General features: G+C 41.2%; 1 protein-coding gene across 2 annotated transcripts in view; it reads right to left on the reverse strand.

Annotated features, from left to right (window-relative positions):
• Nucleotides 1-1,973: 1,973 nt before the first annotated feature.
• The window catches only part of LOC117900703 (chaoptin), a 72,658-nt gene continuing 57,273 nt past the window's right edge, over nt 1,974-17,358 (reverse strand). The window contains exons 2-5 of one of the 2 annotated variants that reach the window (XM_034811156.1): nt 13,305-13,449; nt 6,701-6,811; nt 3,306-6,585; nt 1,974-2,986 (exon numbers count right to left, since the gene is read on the reverse strand). In XM_034811156.1, the coding sequence (XP_034667047.1) occupies nt 2,807-2,986; nt 3,306-6,585; nt 6,701-6,811; nt 13,305-13,449 (3,716 nt within the window). In that variant the 3' untranslated portion in view covers nt 1,974-2,806. The remainder of the gene's footprint in view (nt 2,987-3,305; nt 6,586-6,700; nt 6,812-13,304; nt 13,450-17,358) is intronic. The other variant, XM_034811157.1, reaches the window with a different exon arrangement.

The following is a 17,358-nucleotide window of genomic DNA, read 5'->3' on the forward strand; positions in this document are numbered from 1 at the left end:
GACGTGGTCGGAGCAGTCGTAATCCTTATTGGCGGGAGGGAGGGCTAATCTCTGTGGGGGGTCTCCCCTGATATGAAGGGGATGGAAAACAAGTACTCTGGGTTACATGTGGGTGAAATGTTCAGTGAGCAAAACGCGACCGATACCATAACCATTAACCACAGCCATAAACAATTCCCATTAACTTGAAACACAAAGGGTTCATATTTCTAGCATTTTTTTGTTTATATTTATTTCATATTCAGTTTTTCATTCAGTATTCGATATTCACTTGCAGTATTCAGTTTTTACTACTTTAATTTGCATTCTCCTGTTTTTTTACTTTTATTTTATGTTTTGTGTATTTTATAGCTGCTGCAGATTAATTGAAACAACATAATAAAATAACGAAAAATTGAATGAATAAACATAATGAAAATTCCATTCCATTTGCTATATGGTACTCGTATATATGTATGTATGTACAATATTTTTTTATAGAAACTCTAATGTCTTTTATTGTTTTAATTTTTTGAAAGAAATTTCAGCTAGAAAAAATAATTAATTACCAGCAGCTTTTTGTGTGTGGGTCTGTGCCTGTCGGTGTCTGTGTTTTCTTGCCGGATTTTCAATTACCACTCAATAATTTATTTATTTAATATCATTAATATTATTATTGTTATTATTATACTTGTGCATTTTGCATCGTCGTCGTGTAAACAACTACAATTAGTATCACGATTGTCATTGTGTAACCAAAGAAAAAAAAAAACGAGGGGAATACTCGCTCGAAATAAACGCAACGTAAAAAATGAAACGCATAAAAACGTCGGGAAAACCCTCCATAATATACCTCTACCGCGGTACCCGGTACTCGAAGAGTATTTACTCTTTATATATTTTTTTTGTGGTGAAGAGTGGATGTATGTAACGCAGAGAATGAAACCTTTGCGACCCCACAAAGTACATATATTCTCAATCAGCATAAAGAGCCGAGTCTGTATATGACTGTCTCACTATATGTCTGTCTGTCCGTCCGTCTTCTTTGACGCCTCGTTTTCAGAGACTATAATAGCCGGAATCACCAAAGTTCATGTGAAAACTAGTGTAATATCACACTGAATCAAGTTTGTTTCAATGTAAAATTTGAAAACAAAAAAAAACCGATGAGGTACAGATGTAGTACTGAGTACCGGGTATAAAAGTTGTGACGCGTAAGAAGCATCTCACACGTACCTTCTCGTATAAATTGTTATTTATTTCTCATCGCTTTGAATTTTTTGGGAGTTAGTGTTGTGTGTCGTGGTGTCTGTTTCTGTGTGCGACACGATTATGCTTTTCACTATTTTTTTGATAACTATTTAATTTGAACATATCCTAACTCCTTTGGTTATCCTTTGCCCAAAAATGATATGTACTTATATATATGTATGTATGTATGTATGTATGATGTCTGCATCTTTGTGTTTGTTTAAAATTGCCGGCCCGCAAAAGTAGCCAAAAACTTGTAGTTCTAGTTCTGCTGTTAGTTCTGTGCAATGTTCTCTACGGTAGGGTTTAAAAAACAATTATTAATTGCTATCCAATAATTGCTATCCAATAATTGCCCATATGTATCGCCATAGATATATGTTTGCCTCAATTCTTATATATCACGTACATATGTATATACTCGTATAAATGTACTTATTGGCCTTGACTACATAAATTGTAAATTATATGCAACTATTTTTAACTAGAATTCGTTTTCTGTTTTTTCTTCCTTAAAAATAGTTTTTTTTAACTATTATTAACAACTAGTTCGGATCAATGTAAATGCAAAAGTGTTGATTAATTATTCTATAGATGTGTCTGTTCTGTGTGTAGGAATCATCATATATTCGCTGGTGTATGTGTTTAATCAACTGCATTAATTACCATTCATGCTGGCCAAGACACAGTCGTCGTGCACTGGGCGGGGAGATATTCTCGCAGGAGGATAAGTTTTATTTTTCTTGTGATAACACTACTCGACACGATTTTTCCACTTCGATCCAGACCAACTTTTTCGAAAAGGTATGGGGCTTAGAAAGGGTTTGATGATAATTTTTGTTTTCTATGTCAGAACTTTTTTTTTTTAAATATTTAAAATCTGGCATGCTTTTTTAACGCATTTTTTAGAGGTAGCGCTTCTTTTTTTTTACACAACTAAATAAACTTTTAAATTTTTTGCGCAAAGTTGTTTCTTCCATTTTTCACTCTTAGCCCCCGGAATAATTGTAAAGTATATATTTTGGCCTGTGCACCAGATTTTCTCAGTCCACACACGCACTTCGTAACGATATATCGATACGAATCTGAGTTTTTCGTTTACGTTGCTGGTTACTCAACAAACGAAAAGACAAATGAAAAATTTCTGGTTCAGTTTTTTTTTTTATTATGTTTGACAGGAATTTTTTTTCCGCGGTGCTGGATACCCGCATATAGAAAAAAAATGTACATATCATCAAACACTTTCTAAGCCCCATATCTTTCATAAAAAGTTGGTCTGGATCGAAGCGGCAAAAATACATCCCTATATGGATGTATGGATATACGACTTTATTGCCCATATGACTTATCAATTACGAGTGGACATGAACCGATTTGCTTGTTTTTCAATTATTTAGTATCGTTATTATCCGTATGTTTATTGTTAAATACCAAAAAATCGTAGCTACCGATTAGAGTTAGTGTATATATATTTAGTATCTACATATCATACAATCAATGGTTAGTTCTGTTACTTCAGAGTTGCGCTCTCCGTCTACCACACAACAACTTACTTGGCCGCCAACTAAAGCCAACATCAAAGGGTCATCGTCGTCATGATGGGCAGCAGAAGGGACATGGCGAAGGATAGCAGAAACAGTCGCTGGCCGGAGCTACTCAAAGCACTCGCCTGGCACAGCAGATCCTCGGGAAAGATCTCCAGGATGGGCAGATGATGACCCGATGTAGGATCATGGCATGTGTTGGAACGGGCGCGCTAAAGGCAAGAGAGGTTACAATGTTATTGAAGTTGAGAAACAGAATATTCCTGAAATGTGAATGTATAACAAAAGTTTTCTTTGATCTGATAAATGTTTTGTATATTTTTGCAAAGTGATTACAGAACTCCACTTTGCAAAAATATTTTGCACGCAATAGACGCATGAGTATTCCAAAAAAGACATGCAAAAGCTTACGCGCATGTCGGCCATCGATAGGGGTAACTTTGTCCCAATAACAAAATCAAGATATCCATTAAGAAAAGGAGGCAGAGAGAGTGTATGGTATAATAGGATGAAATCAATAACCGCACTCACCTGAACCATGCGCTTTAGGTCATCCTTCTGGATGACCTTGATCTGGGCCGATTCACGCAACCATCGTCGCAGCCAGTGCCCGAACCAGACCAATCCGCACTCGCATTCCAGCGGATTGTGCGAGGTGATGAGGCCGCCCATGATGCTGCGAGTGCCCACGGCATCCCAGTAGCTCTTGTTCGGATAGAAACTATCGGCGGCCAGAGCATTGATGCGATTGTGCGATATGTCGATGGAGAGATGCGGCACTTCGCGCAGCGTGTAAAAAATCCCCGGTGGTAGGTCGGAGATGCGTGTGTGGGATATCTTCACTTGCATTCGTTGATTGCGGGCGAGGCCCTTAAAGACTTCGGGCGATATGGTCTGGACATTGATGCCGTACAGCTCGACGAGCCGCAGTTTTGTGTTGTTGGCCAATTTGGCGAAGAACTGAGCCCCAATGTTGGGCTCCAGGCAGTGCACTTTCAGCTGCTGGAGTCCTGGAATTCTGGCCACAATCTCGCCCAGATTCGCATGGGAGCTGGCATGGAGTTTCCGAAGCGAGCGCAGCTTAGAGAAGGCCTGTGGATTGGACACCTTCACGTCGAGGATGTTCAGCTCCGCCAGGTGCCGCAGGCTTACCAGATCGTGCAGCGTAATGCGTCGCAGGGGATTTTGAGCGAGGTCGAGCACCCTCACCGAGGGCGGTAGATGCTCTACGGCACAACTGGCATTGATGAGTTTATTGTGGGACACATTGACGTGCCGCAGGTGCCGCATCGAGCCCAGCGGCGACAGCTCCTGCAAGTAGTTGCCACTAACGTCCAGGTACGAGAGCAGCGGCAGCTTCAGCGGCGGCAGCACATACAGCCCCATGTGATGCAGGCTCAGCTTTCGAAGGCGCGGCGTGTGAACAAACACCTCGCGCAAATTGGTCGTGACCAGCGGGTTTTGCGATAGATCCAGATTGGTGAGATTGTTCAGGAAGCTGAAGGTGTTGTCCGGCAGGATGGTGATGCGATTTCGGGCCAGACTGATGTCATACAGGAACTGCGAATTGATGAACATCGAGGCATCCAGGTACTCCAGATTGTTTCGTGACATCTGTATGGACCTGAGGGTGAAGCCAATGTCCGTGAAGGCCGGCACGGGCCACACACTCAACTGATTGTCGGCTATATCGAGGAACTCCAGGCGTGTGTTCATAAATACCTCGCGGGGCAGAGCTCTCAGACGGTTAGAGCTGATTTTCAGAATCCGCAGCTTCCTCAGATTGGAGAACTGCTCCACCTGCAGTTGGTCCAGTTGGTTGTGACTCAGGTCAAGGTCCTGCAGGCTGTTCAAACCCTGAAAGCTGCGACGCCTCAGGGAGGTGAGGTTATTGTTGGAGAGATTAAGAATCTCCAGGAATTCGAGGTCGCCAAAAGCATGACTCTGCAGCGCGCCCAACGAGTTGTGGGCCAGATTGAGGAGTCTCAGGGTGTTGGCCAGGTTCATGAAGCTATCCGACTTGGCCACGTGATTGTGGCTGATGTCCAGCTGGTAGATGTACATGTAGCTGCTCAGTTCATCGTCGAAGCTGGAGATGTGGTTGTGGCTGACATTGAGGCGTAGCGGAGTCGTCGTATTTGACACGTAGTGGAAGGACTTCAGCGACAAGGAACACAGCTGATTGTGCATCAGATCCAGAGCGGCCAGATTCGGCAGGACTGTGAAGGCCGCATGGGATACGTTGACCAGCCGATTGTGGGACAGATCTATGTAACGTAGGAACTCCAGGTTGTGGAAGGCGTGTCGCGCAATCGTCCTCAGGCGATTCGACTGCAGATTCAGCGTCTGAAGATCGCCCAGATTGTGGAAGGTCTGCGACTCCAGGTGCTCCAGGCCATTGTAGGACAGTTCTATCTCCACCAGATGGCTGTGGACATCGGGCATAAAGAGACCTCGTGGCAGGACCTTCAGCTGATTGAAGCTCAGATTTATGTAGCTTAGCTCCCGCATTTGCGCAAAGGACTCGTTCGAGATGCTCTTCAGGTTATTGTTGTCTAGTCCCAGCCAAATCAGCTGCGACAGAGGCAGCAAAGCGTCCAGTGGATCGAAACTCTCCAGACTTCTCGCCGGGAAGACGGCAAACGAGAGCTCCAGTATCTTCAGGGATCTCGAGACATTCTCAAATACCAGTGGATGATGAATGGTGATGTCGTTGAAACTCAAACTAATCTCCTGTATCTGATCCAGACCCGCAAACGATCCCAGATGCAGATGCGTGATCTTATTGTTCCGCAGGAGTATTGTCTGCAGATTACTGCCCCACGAATCGACGGCAAAGATGCCCTCGGGTATGTCCATGATGGAGTTGTAACCCATGTTCAGATAGGAGAGCTGTGTGTAGTTTTTCAGCCCCAGAATGGGGATCATGCTGAAGTTGTTGCCACTAAGGCTGAGGACTCGCAAATTGTCGGTGTAGGATGGCAAATTTACCAACTGATTGATTTCATTGGACGTCAGATAGAGGTACTTGAGGCGGTGAAGCGATGATATGGCCACGGGCACTGTGGTCAGTCGGTTCCGCTCCAAGTCCAGGTATTCCAGGGTATCAGTCAGGCCCTCGAAGGCAGACGCATGCACTCGACTAATCGCATTGAAGGCCAGCACCAGGTGGGCGATTCCCGTGGCCTTGAACAGTGCCGCTGGCAGCTGCGTTACAAAGTTCTGCTCCAGATTGAGCGCCCTCAAATGCACATCTGAAAAGTTATGTTGAAAGTAGTCCGACTCGAGGCTCTCAATGCAGTTCTGCCCCAGATCTAGGCGTTCCAAGTGCATGCGTAACGGCCGCACTTGCAGCTCCTTCCACTGAACACTCTTCAGGAGATTATCCCTCAGACTCACGATCCTCAGACCAGGCAATTGCTCAAAGAGCTGCTGGGGGAAGATGGTCAGCAGGTTGCTGGACAAGTCCATCGTCACCAGTGATCGCGGCAGATAGTTGCCCGAGACGTGATAGATTCTATTGTTGGACAGGTCTAGCCATAGCAACTTCTGCAGCTGCTCAAAAGGTTGACCCAAGGCTGAACGATCTCCGGAGCTGGGCGATGGCTGATACACTGAATTGCCTGCCTCCTGACTGGTCTGCACCGCAGCCAAGCTCGAGGGATGTGAGCTGTTATCATTTGGGGAGATGATCTCCAATGATCCGCCGCCATTTGGTGACACCTCGGTGATGTCGTTGTCCGCTAGATGCAGCGAACGAAGTGTGTCTTGCTGGGCCTCCCAATTGCCATCCAAAGTCGTGATGTGATTCCTATGGCAGAAAATAATGGAAATTAGTAAGAGTAAAAACAAATCAAGGCCTACACATGACATGGCCCGGAGAACATCCCAACGATTGTTATATCTCCTCGAATGTATCAACTTACCGTTGCGCCACGAGTCGCGTGAGTGAGTGCAATCGCTGAAGTGCCTCCAGGGGTAATTGTTGCATCTTGTTTCCTGAGATATCCAATGTCATCAGCGAATGTGTCATCGTACTTAAAAGGGAAATTGCAAAGAGCAGAGCGTGAGTAGAAAAATAATATTATGCGATTACATTACTCGACACGCCGACAAGATTATATATTGTATTTGTGGGGAATAACGGTTGTATGTAACACAGGAGGAAACGTTTCCAACCCCATTAAGTATATATATTCTTGATCTGCATCAATAGCAGAGTCGATTTTGACACGTCTGTCTGTCCGTCCGTCCGTCTGTCCGTCCCTATGAGCGTCCCTATGAAAACATGTGAAGAGTGAATAAAATGTTAAGAAAGCAAAATTGATGCATGCAGGAGATGACTTTTATTGGGATTGGCGGCCCTTGCATTAGCTGAGAAGGAGGTCAATCAACGAGATAAGGGCCGACAACATTGAGTACTGAGTAATAGGCTTTTAAAGTCAAAATTTCGTAAAAAATACCTCAATAAAATCAACCTTTTTTGATTTTCAAAGCTTAATATTTCCCAGACGGTAAGCTTAAACCAATAATAAGTGTTTGATTCATCTTCTTAGCTGCACCAATCAGCTTTTCAGATGAACAACGTTCTTTACAGCCAGGTCAAAGATACTTAAGTTAGGCGAAAAAAAACAAAACGCTAGCTCTAAAAAACTCGTAAAAAAAAATACCAGATTTTAAATATTCTAAATAAAAATATTCTGGCATAGAAAAAATAATTATCATTTGACCATTTCTAAGCCCCACATCTTTTATAAAAAGTGGGTTTGGTTTGGGGGTTTGGAAGTGGACAAGGTAGAGAGGTAATAGTTATCAAAAAAATAAATATAATAGTTGGAAAGCAAGAATTTTCCAAAACTATCAACTGTTTCCGTCGCTGCTGCCTGTAACCATTCCTCGTTCGCATATCCCTCGCATAAGTCGGAAAACAAATATGTATTTAAACTTAATTAACGCCTCGCAAGCCCCCAACCCAAGGGACCCTCTGGCATACACATTCCCTCTGTAGGCTCCATTAATGGCCATACACACACAGTAGAAACTCATGCGTACATGGAGAGTGGAAAAAGAGACAGTGTTTTGTGCTGGTGGAAGCGACGACCTCAATTATGAAAACCACGAGGTTTTCCAAACAAGCCGCACAGCCTCCTACTCCTCCTCCTTCTTCGCCTTTTCCATCTCTTTGTTGTACACTGTACAACTGTACAATGTACAGTAAGACCACATATTATTCGTACACCGTCATCACCCAAGTTTGAACCCCTATAAGTTGGCGTACGGTCAACGTAAACAGAAAAAGTTAATTTTATATCAAAGATCAATTCGTAGAGCCGTCCGATCCTTTAAGTAATATTAAAATATTAAAGTCAACATGTACAATGAAAATTTTTGTTTGCTATATTTAGTATTTATGATGGCTAAAAGCACTAGAAACAATCTTTCCCCCAAGGTATTGGTGCCCCATGAATTAATATTGACCCCCTCCACAAGCAGTACCGGTTACAATAGCTCTCTCGATACAATTTTGGGCTTCCGTATTCTTTTTGTATGGCACAAGGATGCCAATTGTTACTCAAAATATAGTTTAATAAACCCTTTTTCATATTTCCATTAAATAAGACCACTCTTAAAGCTCCAGCTATCAAACAACACAGGTAAAAACTTGGCACCCTCCGATGACCCATACAGCAGGGACCACCATTTTCTCATCATAGGCTTAATTTATTTTCGCAAGGCCAACCAATCAAAAATATGTCTTAGATGGACTCTCTAGTCAAATCACATTCTCTAGAAATTAATCTGGCCATGGGTCTCTCAAAAAGTCTTCCTGAAAATAAATTTAACATATCTTGAGAAAAATCGTATGGGTCATCGGAGGGTGCCAAGTGTTTTCATTGTACAAGTTACCTTTAATATTTTAATTTTAATTAAAAAATCGGACGGCTGTACGAATAATTTATGTGCGAAAAAAAAGGTATTTTTTGCTTAAGTTCATTTTTATAAGGATACCATAGAAGAAAATAAAAACTTTTTTGAAAAACATATAGTAGATCTGTTGATCTTTGATACAAAATTAATTTTTTCTGTTTACGTTGACCGTACGCCAAGTTATAGGTGTTCAAACTACATAGGTTGATGATGGTGTACGAATAATATGTGTGCTTACTGTATGTTCCGGGTCGTTGGCGCTGGTACTGGTTGTAGCTGTAGCTATGTACTATGTAGTCGTTATTGTTGTTGTTATTGTATTTGGACTTGTTGTTTTATGCGACGGAGAATCAAACGCAAAGCCAAATTTTTGCGGCTCCTTTTCGCTCCCACTTCTGTACACTATCCTCCATCCTCCTTTTGGCTCTTCAGTGGTCGTCTCTTTTCATTTGCTACTGTCGCGTTTCTCCCTGCTCCTACTGCTATTCTCCTCCTCTGGCTCCAAGGTTTATTAAATAGAGGTCCGACATTGCAGCCAAACTTGGTTTCATTGCGCTTCATACTACGATCTAATACTGTCAGCTCTGGTATTCTTTCCCACTCTGGCTTAAGGTACATATGTACATATATTTTATAGATGGTAAGACTGTCTCTGCGAGAAGTCTCTATTCAATAGCCTCATGCGGTCCCCACCTTGGTAAAAGGCGACAGATTCACGTTCATATAACCATCTCATGAAGCCAACTGAGTTTAGTTACTGTATGCAAAAAATAAGTATGATGAAGGCGGCAGTGCCTTCCCAGGCAATACACCTTGTTCTGGCTCTTCGTTTTTCCACCTCTTCTTTTTCTTTTTGCACCCACAGTGGCGGTTAGCGGCTCCTTTCGGTTTTGCGCTTTGGCCGCCATGTGCCGGTTGTCGTTCTTGTTGTTGTTGTTGTTGGTGCTGAATCTCCTGTTGTCGTTGTCGTTGTTGTGGTTTTCCTTGTGGTCAACAACAAGTTGTGTGTATGCGTGCTTCGGGTTTGAGAAAGTGTGTTGTCCGTGTGTACATATATGTATGTCCATGCATGCATATGTATGTACATATGTACATAATATGTGTGCGCGTTTTTCACCAAAAAGTCTCCCACCCAGTCGGACCTTGTAAAAGTGGTTGCGAAGAAGAAGCGTTCTTTTATCCCTCCCTGGCAGACTTTGTAGAACCGATTCCCCAAAAGAAGCGTTCTTTCATGCATCTTTTTTCACCAAGAAAGAGTAAATGTAACCCGAACAACTTACCGACCGCTCGTGTTTTTTCCGAAGGCCAACATACATCTTCTCTGCATTCTTTTGGAAGGCAGAAAAACACGCATCGAAAACTTTTCAGGCAAATTTTTTTAGTTTTAATATTTTTTTTCAATATTTTTCGAGTGCTGAAGCCAGAAATATTCTGGCAGTTGTGCGCACAACCCTCCACAACGTATTTTTTTTGCATTTTTCATTTGTTTTTAGGGTTGGCTATCTGGCGTCTCTCCATGGATTTTGATACCTTAAATACCTTAAACCTTAAAAAATACCTTAAACGACCCCGAATGAATGCTCCTTTACATACATAAACAGATGACACAATATATACTTTTTTTCGACATATCCCGAGTTTTTAAAAGCGAAATTTTGTTAAAAATACGTTACAAAAATCAACACTGTTGCATTTCAAAGCCTAATATTTCCCAGACGATAAGCTAAAACCACAAAGTGTTTGGGCTCAATTTTTAGCTACATCAATCAGATTTTAGATAAACGAAGTTCTTTACAACCAGATGTAAGATGCTTAAGTTATGTGAAAAAACCTTTTAAAAAAATACCAGATTTTAAAAACTCTTAAAAAAAAGTTCTGCCATAGAAAAAAAACCATAGTTCATTAAAAAATGTTAATGCTTGATATCTCTCAGAAAAAGTCGGTTTGGTTCCTTAAGGAAAATTAAGTTCCTTTTTGTCGAGTAGTTTAATAAACGGTTTATTTTGCAGGCACACATCAGGGGGATATTTGGGTTGGATAAGGCTGACGAATCGGTGGGCAGGATGAGGGAACTGACTGACAGAGTCACCTCACATATTCGTGCAATGGAATCGCTGGCAAGGTGGAAAGAAGTACAGACTGTATTCTTATACAAAGAGTGATTCAGAAGCTGGAAAAAGCCACTTAGAACAAAAGGTAAGAAACTTCGGCGAATCAGGAGCTGCCATCCTGTGAAAAATTGTCTGGATTTTTGGAAAAAAGTTGTCGAACGCTTGAAAATGCAGATCAATCGACGCAAGGGCAAGATCAGTTTGGCAGGTCCGGAAAAACCGTGAGTACGCATCAAAGAAAATCTTTCGCCGCATCGAACGCCCCGTTTCTTATGTGGTATGCGAGGGCACTAACCATATGATTGCTAATTGTCCACGGTTTACACCTCTGTCGCCAAATGATCGTCATGTGGAAGCAAAGCGGCTCTTATTATGCCTCAATTGCCTGCGAAAGGGCCATCATGTGAAGGATTGTAAATCCGGTCCCTGCCGCACTAGCCGATCGAAGCACCACACGCTTTTGCACTTGATTCGTCCAACAGAGACATTACAATCTGCTTCTATGAATATCCAAAATCCAAGTCATACCGCCATGGTTGCCGTTTCGTCCTCATTGTCTCAAGCTCTAATATCCCATAGTATTTCTGATGCTGTGCTTTAAGCCACCGTCGTAGTTTTCGCAAGAAACAGCGTTGGAACTTTCGTGCCATGTCGCGCACTTTTGGACTCGGGATCACAATTACATTTCGTAACTAGTCGTCTAGCTAATCAGATAAAATTTCGAAGAACCAAATCGCTCACCGCAGTCTCTGGAAGTCTCTACTCTGGCAGTAGGAGATGCTAGCTTCTCAACTGATGGTATCTTGGTGGATCTATTTGGATCTATTATCGCAGCCCAATCTTCGGATGACACCAATCACAGCACTCGGCTTGATGAGCTGGTTCGTCAATTTTGGGAAGTGGAGCACATCTTTGAACCGATCGCTAAGGCAACAAAGGAGGCGCTGCACTGCGAGGAACACATCGTCAACCATAACATTCGTCTACCCTCCGGGGAATATTCTGTTCGCCTGCCTATGAAGCGAAGTCTGGAGTCCTTGGGTGATGTACACAACATAGGGGCCTTTGTGACCTTCATAGTATTTGTTGGTATTTGTATTAGGTTTCAATCAATTATTGCTTTTTATTAAATCTCGTGAAATAAGCTAATTTTTAAGATAATTCCGCGGCTACGCGCCGCAACAGTGTTGAAAAACGAATGTGGGTGTAATTTGGCTTTAAGAACATTTGCCAAGTTTATGAGCATTAATTAGTTTGATTTCAAATCTCAATTTCGGTGGAGTGTGTAAACGTGTATGTACATATATATGTATGTATGTTTGTATCTGGTTTTTCTGGCTGTGTGTCCCACACTCTTATGCTCCTTATATCCTTGCCTTTCTGTCTCATTCGCTAGAACTGTAAATAACTGTAAATTGTGGGCATCCATTTAACTTTAGTAACGTAATGCGTTTGTGTGTTTGTCTCTTTTTCTGTGCGTGTGGTGTTACGGGCGCATATGGTTAAAGGGCGAGACCCCAACTCCGGCTACCCTTTGTGCTCGTTAAAACATTTTTGTGAAACAAAAAGCGCATAAGAAGAAGGAAAAGTTAAAATAAAATATAACATTAAGGAAACGCCAAATGGCTGCCAAATGCGATCAGCTCATTCATTCACTCTCTCTTTCCATCACTCTCTGACCATCTCTTTGTAGCAGTAGCAAACTGTGATGGGGTTGGGCGGCGGAGGCGGGGTAGAAAAAGAGGAAAGTCACCGACTGCCAACTACTCGGTCAAATGCCTGAAACGTTGTGTGTGCACGCTGCATCATAAAAAGCTAACACTGCACTACAGTCAGCACAACAAGAAAACTTCTCTCCCGTGCGAATTTTCACGTTCTGCCCATAGAGTACATATATTTACATATGTATGTACATACTTACATATGTACATGTAGCTTAACGATTTTGTGATGGGAGTTCTTTTTAAGAAATATGTAAAGGTAGCCAAGGGAAATTGTTATGTTTAGACTCTAAAAGCTAAAATACAGAAAATACACGTAGCAGAAAAAGACAGGATAATTGAATAAAATACCTAGAACAATCGAAAATCTGTCCAGTGCTAACTTGCATACACCTGTACAACAAACAACTGTCTGTGTAATTAAGTAAAGTTAATTTTTAAGGAAAATACACTTTTGTTCTTTCTTTGAGAGCGCATTCTTTTAGAGGAGAGTACACATACATACGTACTTTTGGTCCTGGTGCATATCTTTAATTTTCTGAGCTCTACTCTCGTTCTCGTTGCACTCGTTTTTCTCTTTTTGTGATTTTGTTCCTTAGCGTTTGCACTCTCTCTCATTCCTTTTTTTTTGTTGAGTTTTCCGGCGAGTGTGTGAGTTTCCCGCTTGCATTTTCAGGTTGAAACATTCCCACTTCGAACCATTCTGCTCGGAGCGTACCCAAAATTATATACCACTTACCCACTGACCACCCAACATCTTTTACACTCACCTGAAACTCCGTTCGGATATATCTTGAAGCTCGTTGTCGAGTAGCTTCAGTGTCTTCAGACGCAGTCCCTGGAATGTTTCATCGTCGACACTCTGCAGATGTGTGTTGGACATTTCGATATACCGCACGCTGCTGTGCATGAACTCTGTGTGGAGAACCAAAAGATACCAAAAGCGGGAGATGATATGCTGGCAAGAACATTGTGTGTACATAGTAGAGTAGAACTGGTAAATTTGAAAAGTTTTGATACTGGATATAGCCCTAAACATTGATTAACCGACACAAAGTGATATGCAGAGAGAGGAAAGAAACTTCGTCGCGATAGCGACGGCCATGGCAATGGAGGATGCCATCAGTTCATCATTCAAATTGATTTTAAACGGCATTCGAAGCGTTTACCATAAACGATTGAATAGCCAATGTTGCAGGGCCAGAACCCTCTTCTATGGTCCATCTTTCCCTGCCTAACGATGATAGCTTTTGTTTTGGCAGTTTTGATCGCCGGCGCGTTAAGGAAAATGGGTCTTTAGCGTGGCGGCGGCATCAGACAATGGACGGAGTATACAGCCCGCAGACATGGGAGGGCCACACTTGCCATTTTTGCGGGTTTTGCAGCCAAGCAAAAGGCACGGCACTCTCCCCGGTACAAGGACCCGGACACGAATCAGGACAAAGACCAGTACAGCTACCATGGCAGGGGTGGGACAACGACTAGGACACAACCGAAACAAATTCCATTTTATATCCATGGAAATGACAGTGACATCTTGCCTGGACCCAATGAATCTCGCCGTACTCTCGATTTGGTCGTATTATTACATTTTTATGGGTCAAAGGCCAGGCCGAATCGATTAGGAAGTAAACCAAAATGTTTTGAGTGCCACATAAGCGCAAGGGATAAGCAAAACGTGTAGGAACGTTTGTAAGACGATTCGTACGCGGCATAACTTATATACCCGGTACTCAGTCTGTACCATGAAGAAACTATATAAGGAGGGCCCGTCGGCAAAATAAGAGACTCCTAGCAATGCTGTCAATAAGTGCGAGTGAAAGGGTTCTGCGCAGTAAGTGTGAGTGAAACGAAACTATCGTATTCACACAACCTTTCGCATGAACAAGCGAGCACGCACTAAACATTTAGAGGCCGAAACACACCCGAACGCCTTCCGACGGCACCTCCTTATATAATTACTTCATGTACAGTGGTTTTTTTTTTCGAATTACATTTTACATTTTTCTACATCTGTCATCTGTCATCTTACATCTACATCAATTCACCCGGCAACGCCCACCACCAGCGAAATTATCGATCAAATATACCGTCAGGGCCTCGAATATATACCATATACTTTATCATTTTCAAATATACCGTAAAATATACTGATGAAAAAAAATTTATTTATTTAAATAAAAACGTCATTATAATTCAAGTGTTCGTTCGGCAAACAACTCTTTTATGAGTTCAAAATTTTCAGTAACTTTTTATAATATTCAACACAAAACTGAAGTATTGACCAGAAATGCGGACTCATCTCTGCGACCAACCAATTTCGCTGTAGCGATTAAATATCAAAAAAAATAAATAAATAAAAACGTCATTCTATTTCTAGTGTTCGTTCGGCAAACAACTCTTTTTTGAGTTCAAAATTTTTAGTAACATTTGTACCTGGTCAATGCGGACTCATTGTCTGCGACCAACAAATTTCTCTGTAGCGATTAAATTTAAAAAAAAAAAAAATAAATAAAAACGTATCAAAACCTTATTTGTTATTGGAGATCATCTAATTTTTTTCTTCGTAGACCTTAAAAGACAAAACATTATTTTCCTTTATATTCACCCTATTCACTGTCGTCATCACTTGCAAAATCCGTTGGATTAAAGAAAAACAATTTTTTTTTCGGGTTCGAAATATTTACAACCATTTTTCTCTCTTAAATTTTGTCCTATACATAATGGATTAGTTACATTATTGTTCGTAAATCTATTTCTAAAGTGGATTTTTATTTAAGTCTTAATTTTTGATTGTCCGCAAAAGATTGTAAACAATGTTTACGTGTGCTTTTGAATAGCAGCGTGTTCTCAAGTTGATGCAATGCGACTAGTGTCTGGTAGAGCTTCCCTACTCCTGTCTATAATATTGTTTGAAATCAGTTTGAAACCTTCTCAAAAATGTGTTACCTTTTCACGGGTCTAAATACACTTGTAAAAGTGTGATATCCCAGTCATCTAGGTGAAAAATGTGGTGCTTTTATAGTCAGACGACCAGATGGACGGACAGACAGACTTGGCTATATCGACCCGGCTATTGATGCTGATCAAGAATATATAAACTTTGTGGGGTGGGAAACGCTTCCTTCTGTGCGTTACTTACATTCGAGCACCGGGTATAAAAATACATGTAGCAAAAATAGGGCGATTGAATTCTGCGCTCTCCGGAACATTGAATATTTATGAGAAACAATCAATTGTTGGTCAGAGATTGTGTTGCCGGCCGCTGCACTATGGTCCAAATGACAACTTTTCTTGGCCAAAAGCCAATTTTTAAAAGTTAAAACAAAGACGTGGTTTTTTGGCGCTCTGTATTAGAAAAAGAGTGACCATCAAAGTTGCGTACCAGAAATATGCATAAATGGCGCCACCTTCGCAAAATCAGCTGTGAAACCCAGCGGTCATTATTGCACAGCATGTGCAGTGAAAAAGTACCAATTTTATTGATGTTTTAAATGTCTCATAAATTGAAAAATACGATTAACTGATCCAATTTTTTGGATGCATTTTATTCAGTAGGGTTTTTACAACGTGTTTTGTAATGTGAACGGTATATAATAGTTGGCGATGTCTTCGTAATTGTAAGTCAAAGTGAGGCCTTCAATTTGCATAGGTTCGTAGTGAAGACTAATTTTTGAGAAAGTTTTTTTAATAGAGTGCCACCTAGTCCCACCTCAAAACCTATTGTGTGTCGTAGACCAATAAATGATTGTTTAAATATCTATAGTCAGAAATGACACATTTGACCACAACTCTTACAATTTGCATTTATAGATCATAACCTCAAATAAGAATTTTCAATGTTTTTTGCCATTTGGAACACAATGAAGAAGAAAATTGTGAAGTAGGGAACCATTTTGCCATGCATTTAAGCCACAGTATTAGTCACTAGCTATTTTGGAGGATAGAGTGTAGCCAGTGTAGTATTGTTTTATAATGGAAACTGCTGAAGAGCATGCTCTGTTTGAGAAAAAAAAATGCGATTATCTTAGATTTTTAAGTGGTTTTAATTCGTGCTACGACTTTTTTTTATAGAATCTTAGTCTGCTAAACATATTTCCATCCTTTTTTTGCTTCTAACATATTCAGAAAAAAAAGGAGCTGCCACTCCCATTTTTTCAAAAAACCTTCCTCTTCATATTCTTAACTTATATGTATCAAAAGACTAAATCAAAAAATCTTATTTCGTTCGCGAGTTATTCATTTTGGCCAAGAAAAGTGGTCATCTGGACCATAGCGCGCTGGTTTGGCATTTTGTGTGTTTGGCTTTTCGGTTTGTTGTTGTTGTATTTTGCGAATTTTGTATTTCGGTTTGAACTAATCAAATTGATGTTCAATTATTTCGCTACGCAGTCAAGTTTTGCACCGGTACCTTTCATACCCGGTACTCGAAATGTCGATAGGGTATAATATATTTGTGGGCGAAACATGAAACAGACAAAAGGAAAGTTGGCCGACACTATAAAGATTATTTATTTTCTGTATTAGCAGCAATGCCTATTCAAAAAAGCCATGTCTGTCTGTCCATCCGTCCATCCGTCCGTCTTGTTGGACGCCTCGTTATCGTTACTCTTGTGATATCACACTGAATCAAGTTTGTGTCAAAAATGAATGACAACCATAAGCAAGCATGAGTAAAGCTGCTGGAAGGGGTGGGGGTAGCCACTGCAAATTATTTTCTTCATTCTGCCTATAATAATGATTCAATCTAGTCCCAATTATGTGATCCGATATATAAAGTCATTCCCTACGGAATCGCGTTTTTTGTTTTCTTTTATCTACAAA

This window comes from Drosophila subobscura, chromosome U (genome assembly GCF_008121235.1).
Source record: "Drosophila subobscura isolate 14011-0131.10 chromosome U, UCBerk_Dsub_1.0, whole genome shotgun sequence".
In the NCBI taxonomy this organism is placed as follows: Eukaryota; Metazoa; Arthropoda; class Insecta; order Diptera; family Drosophilidae; genus Drosophila; species Drosophila subobscura.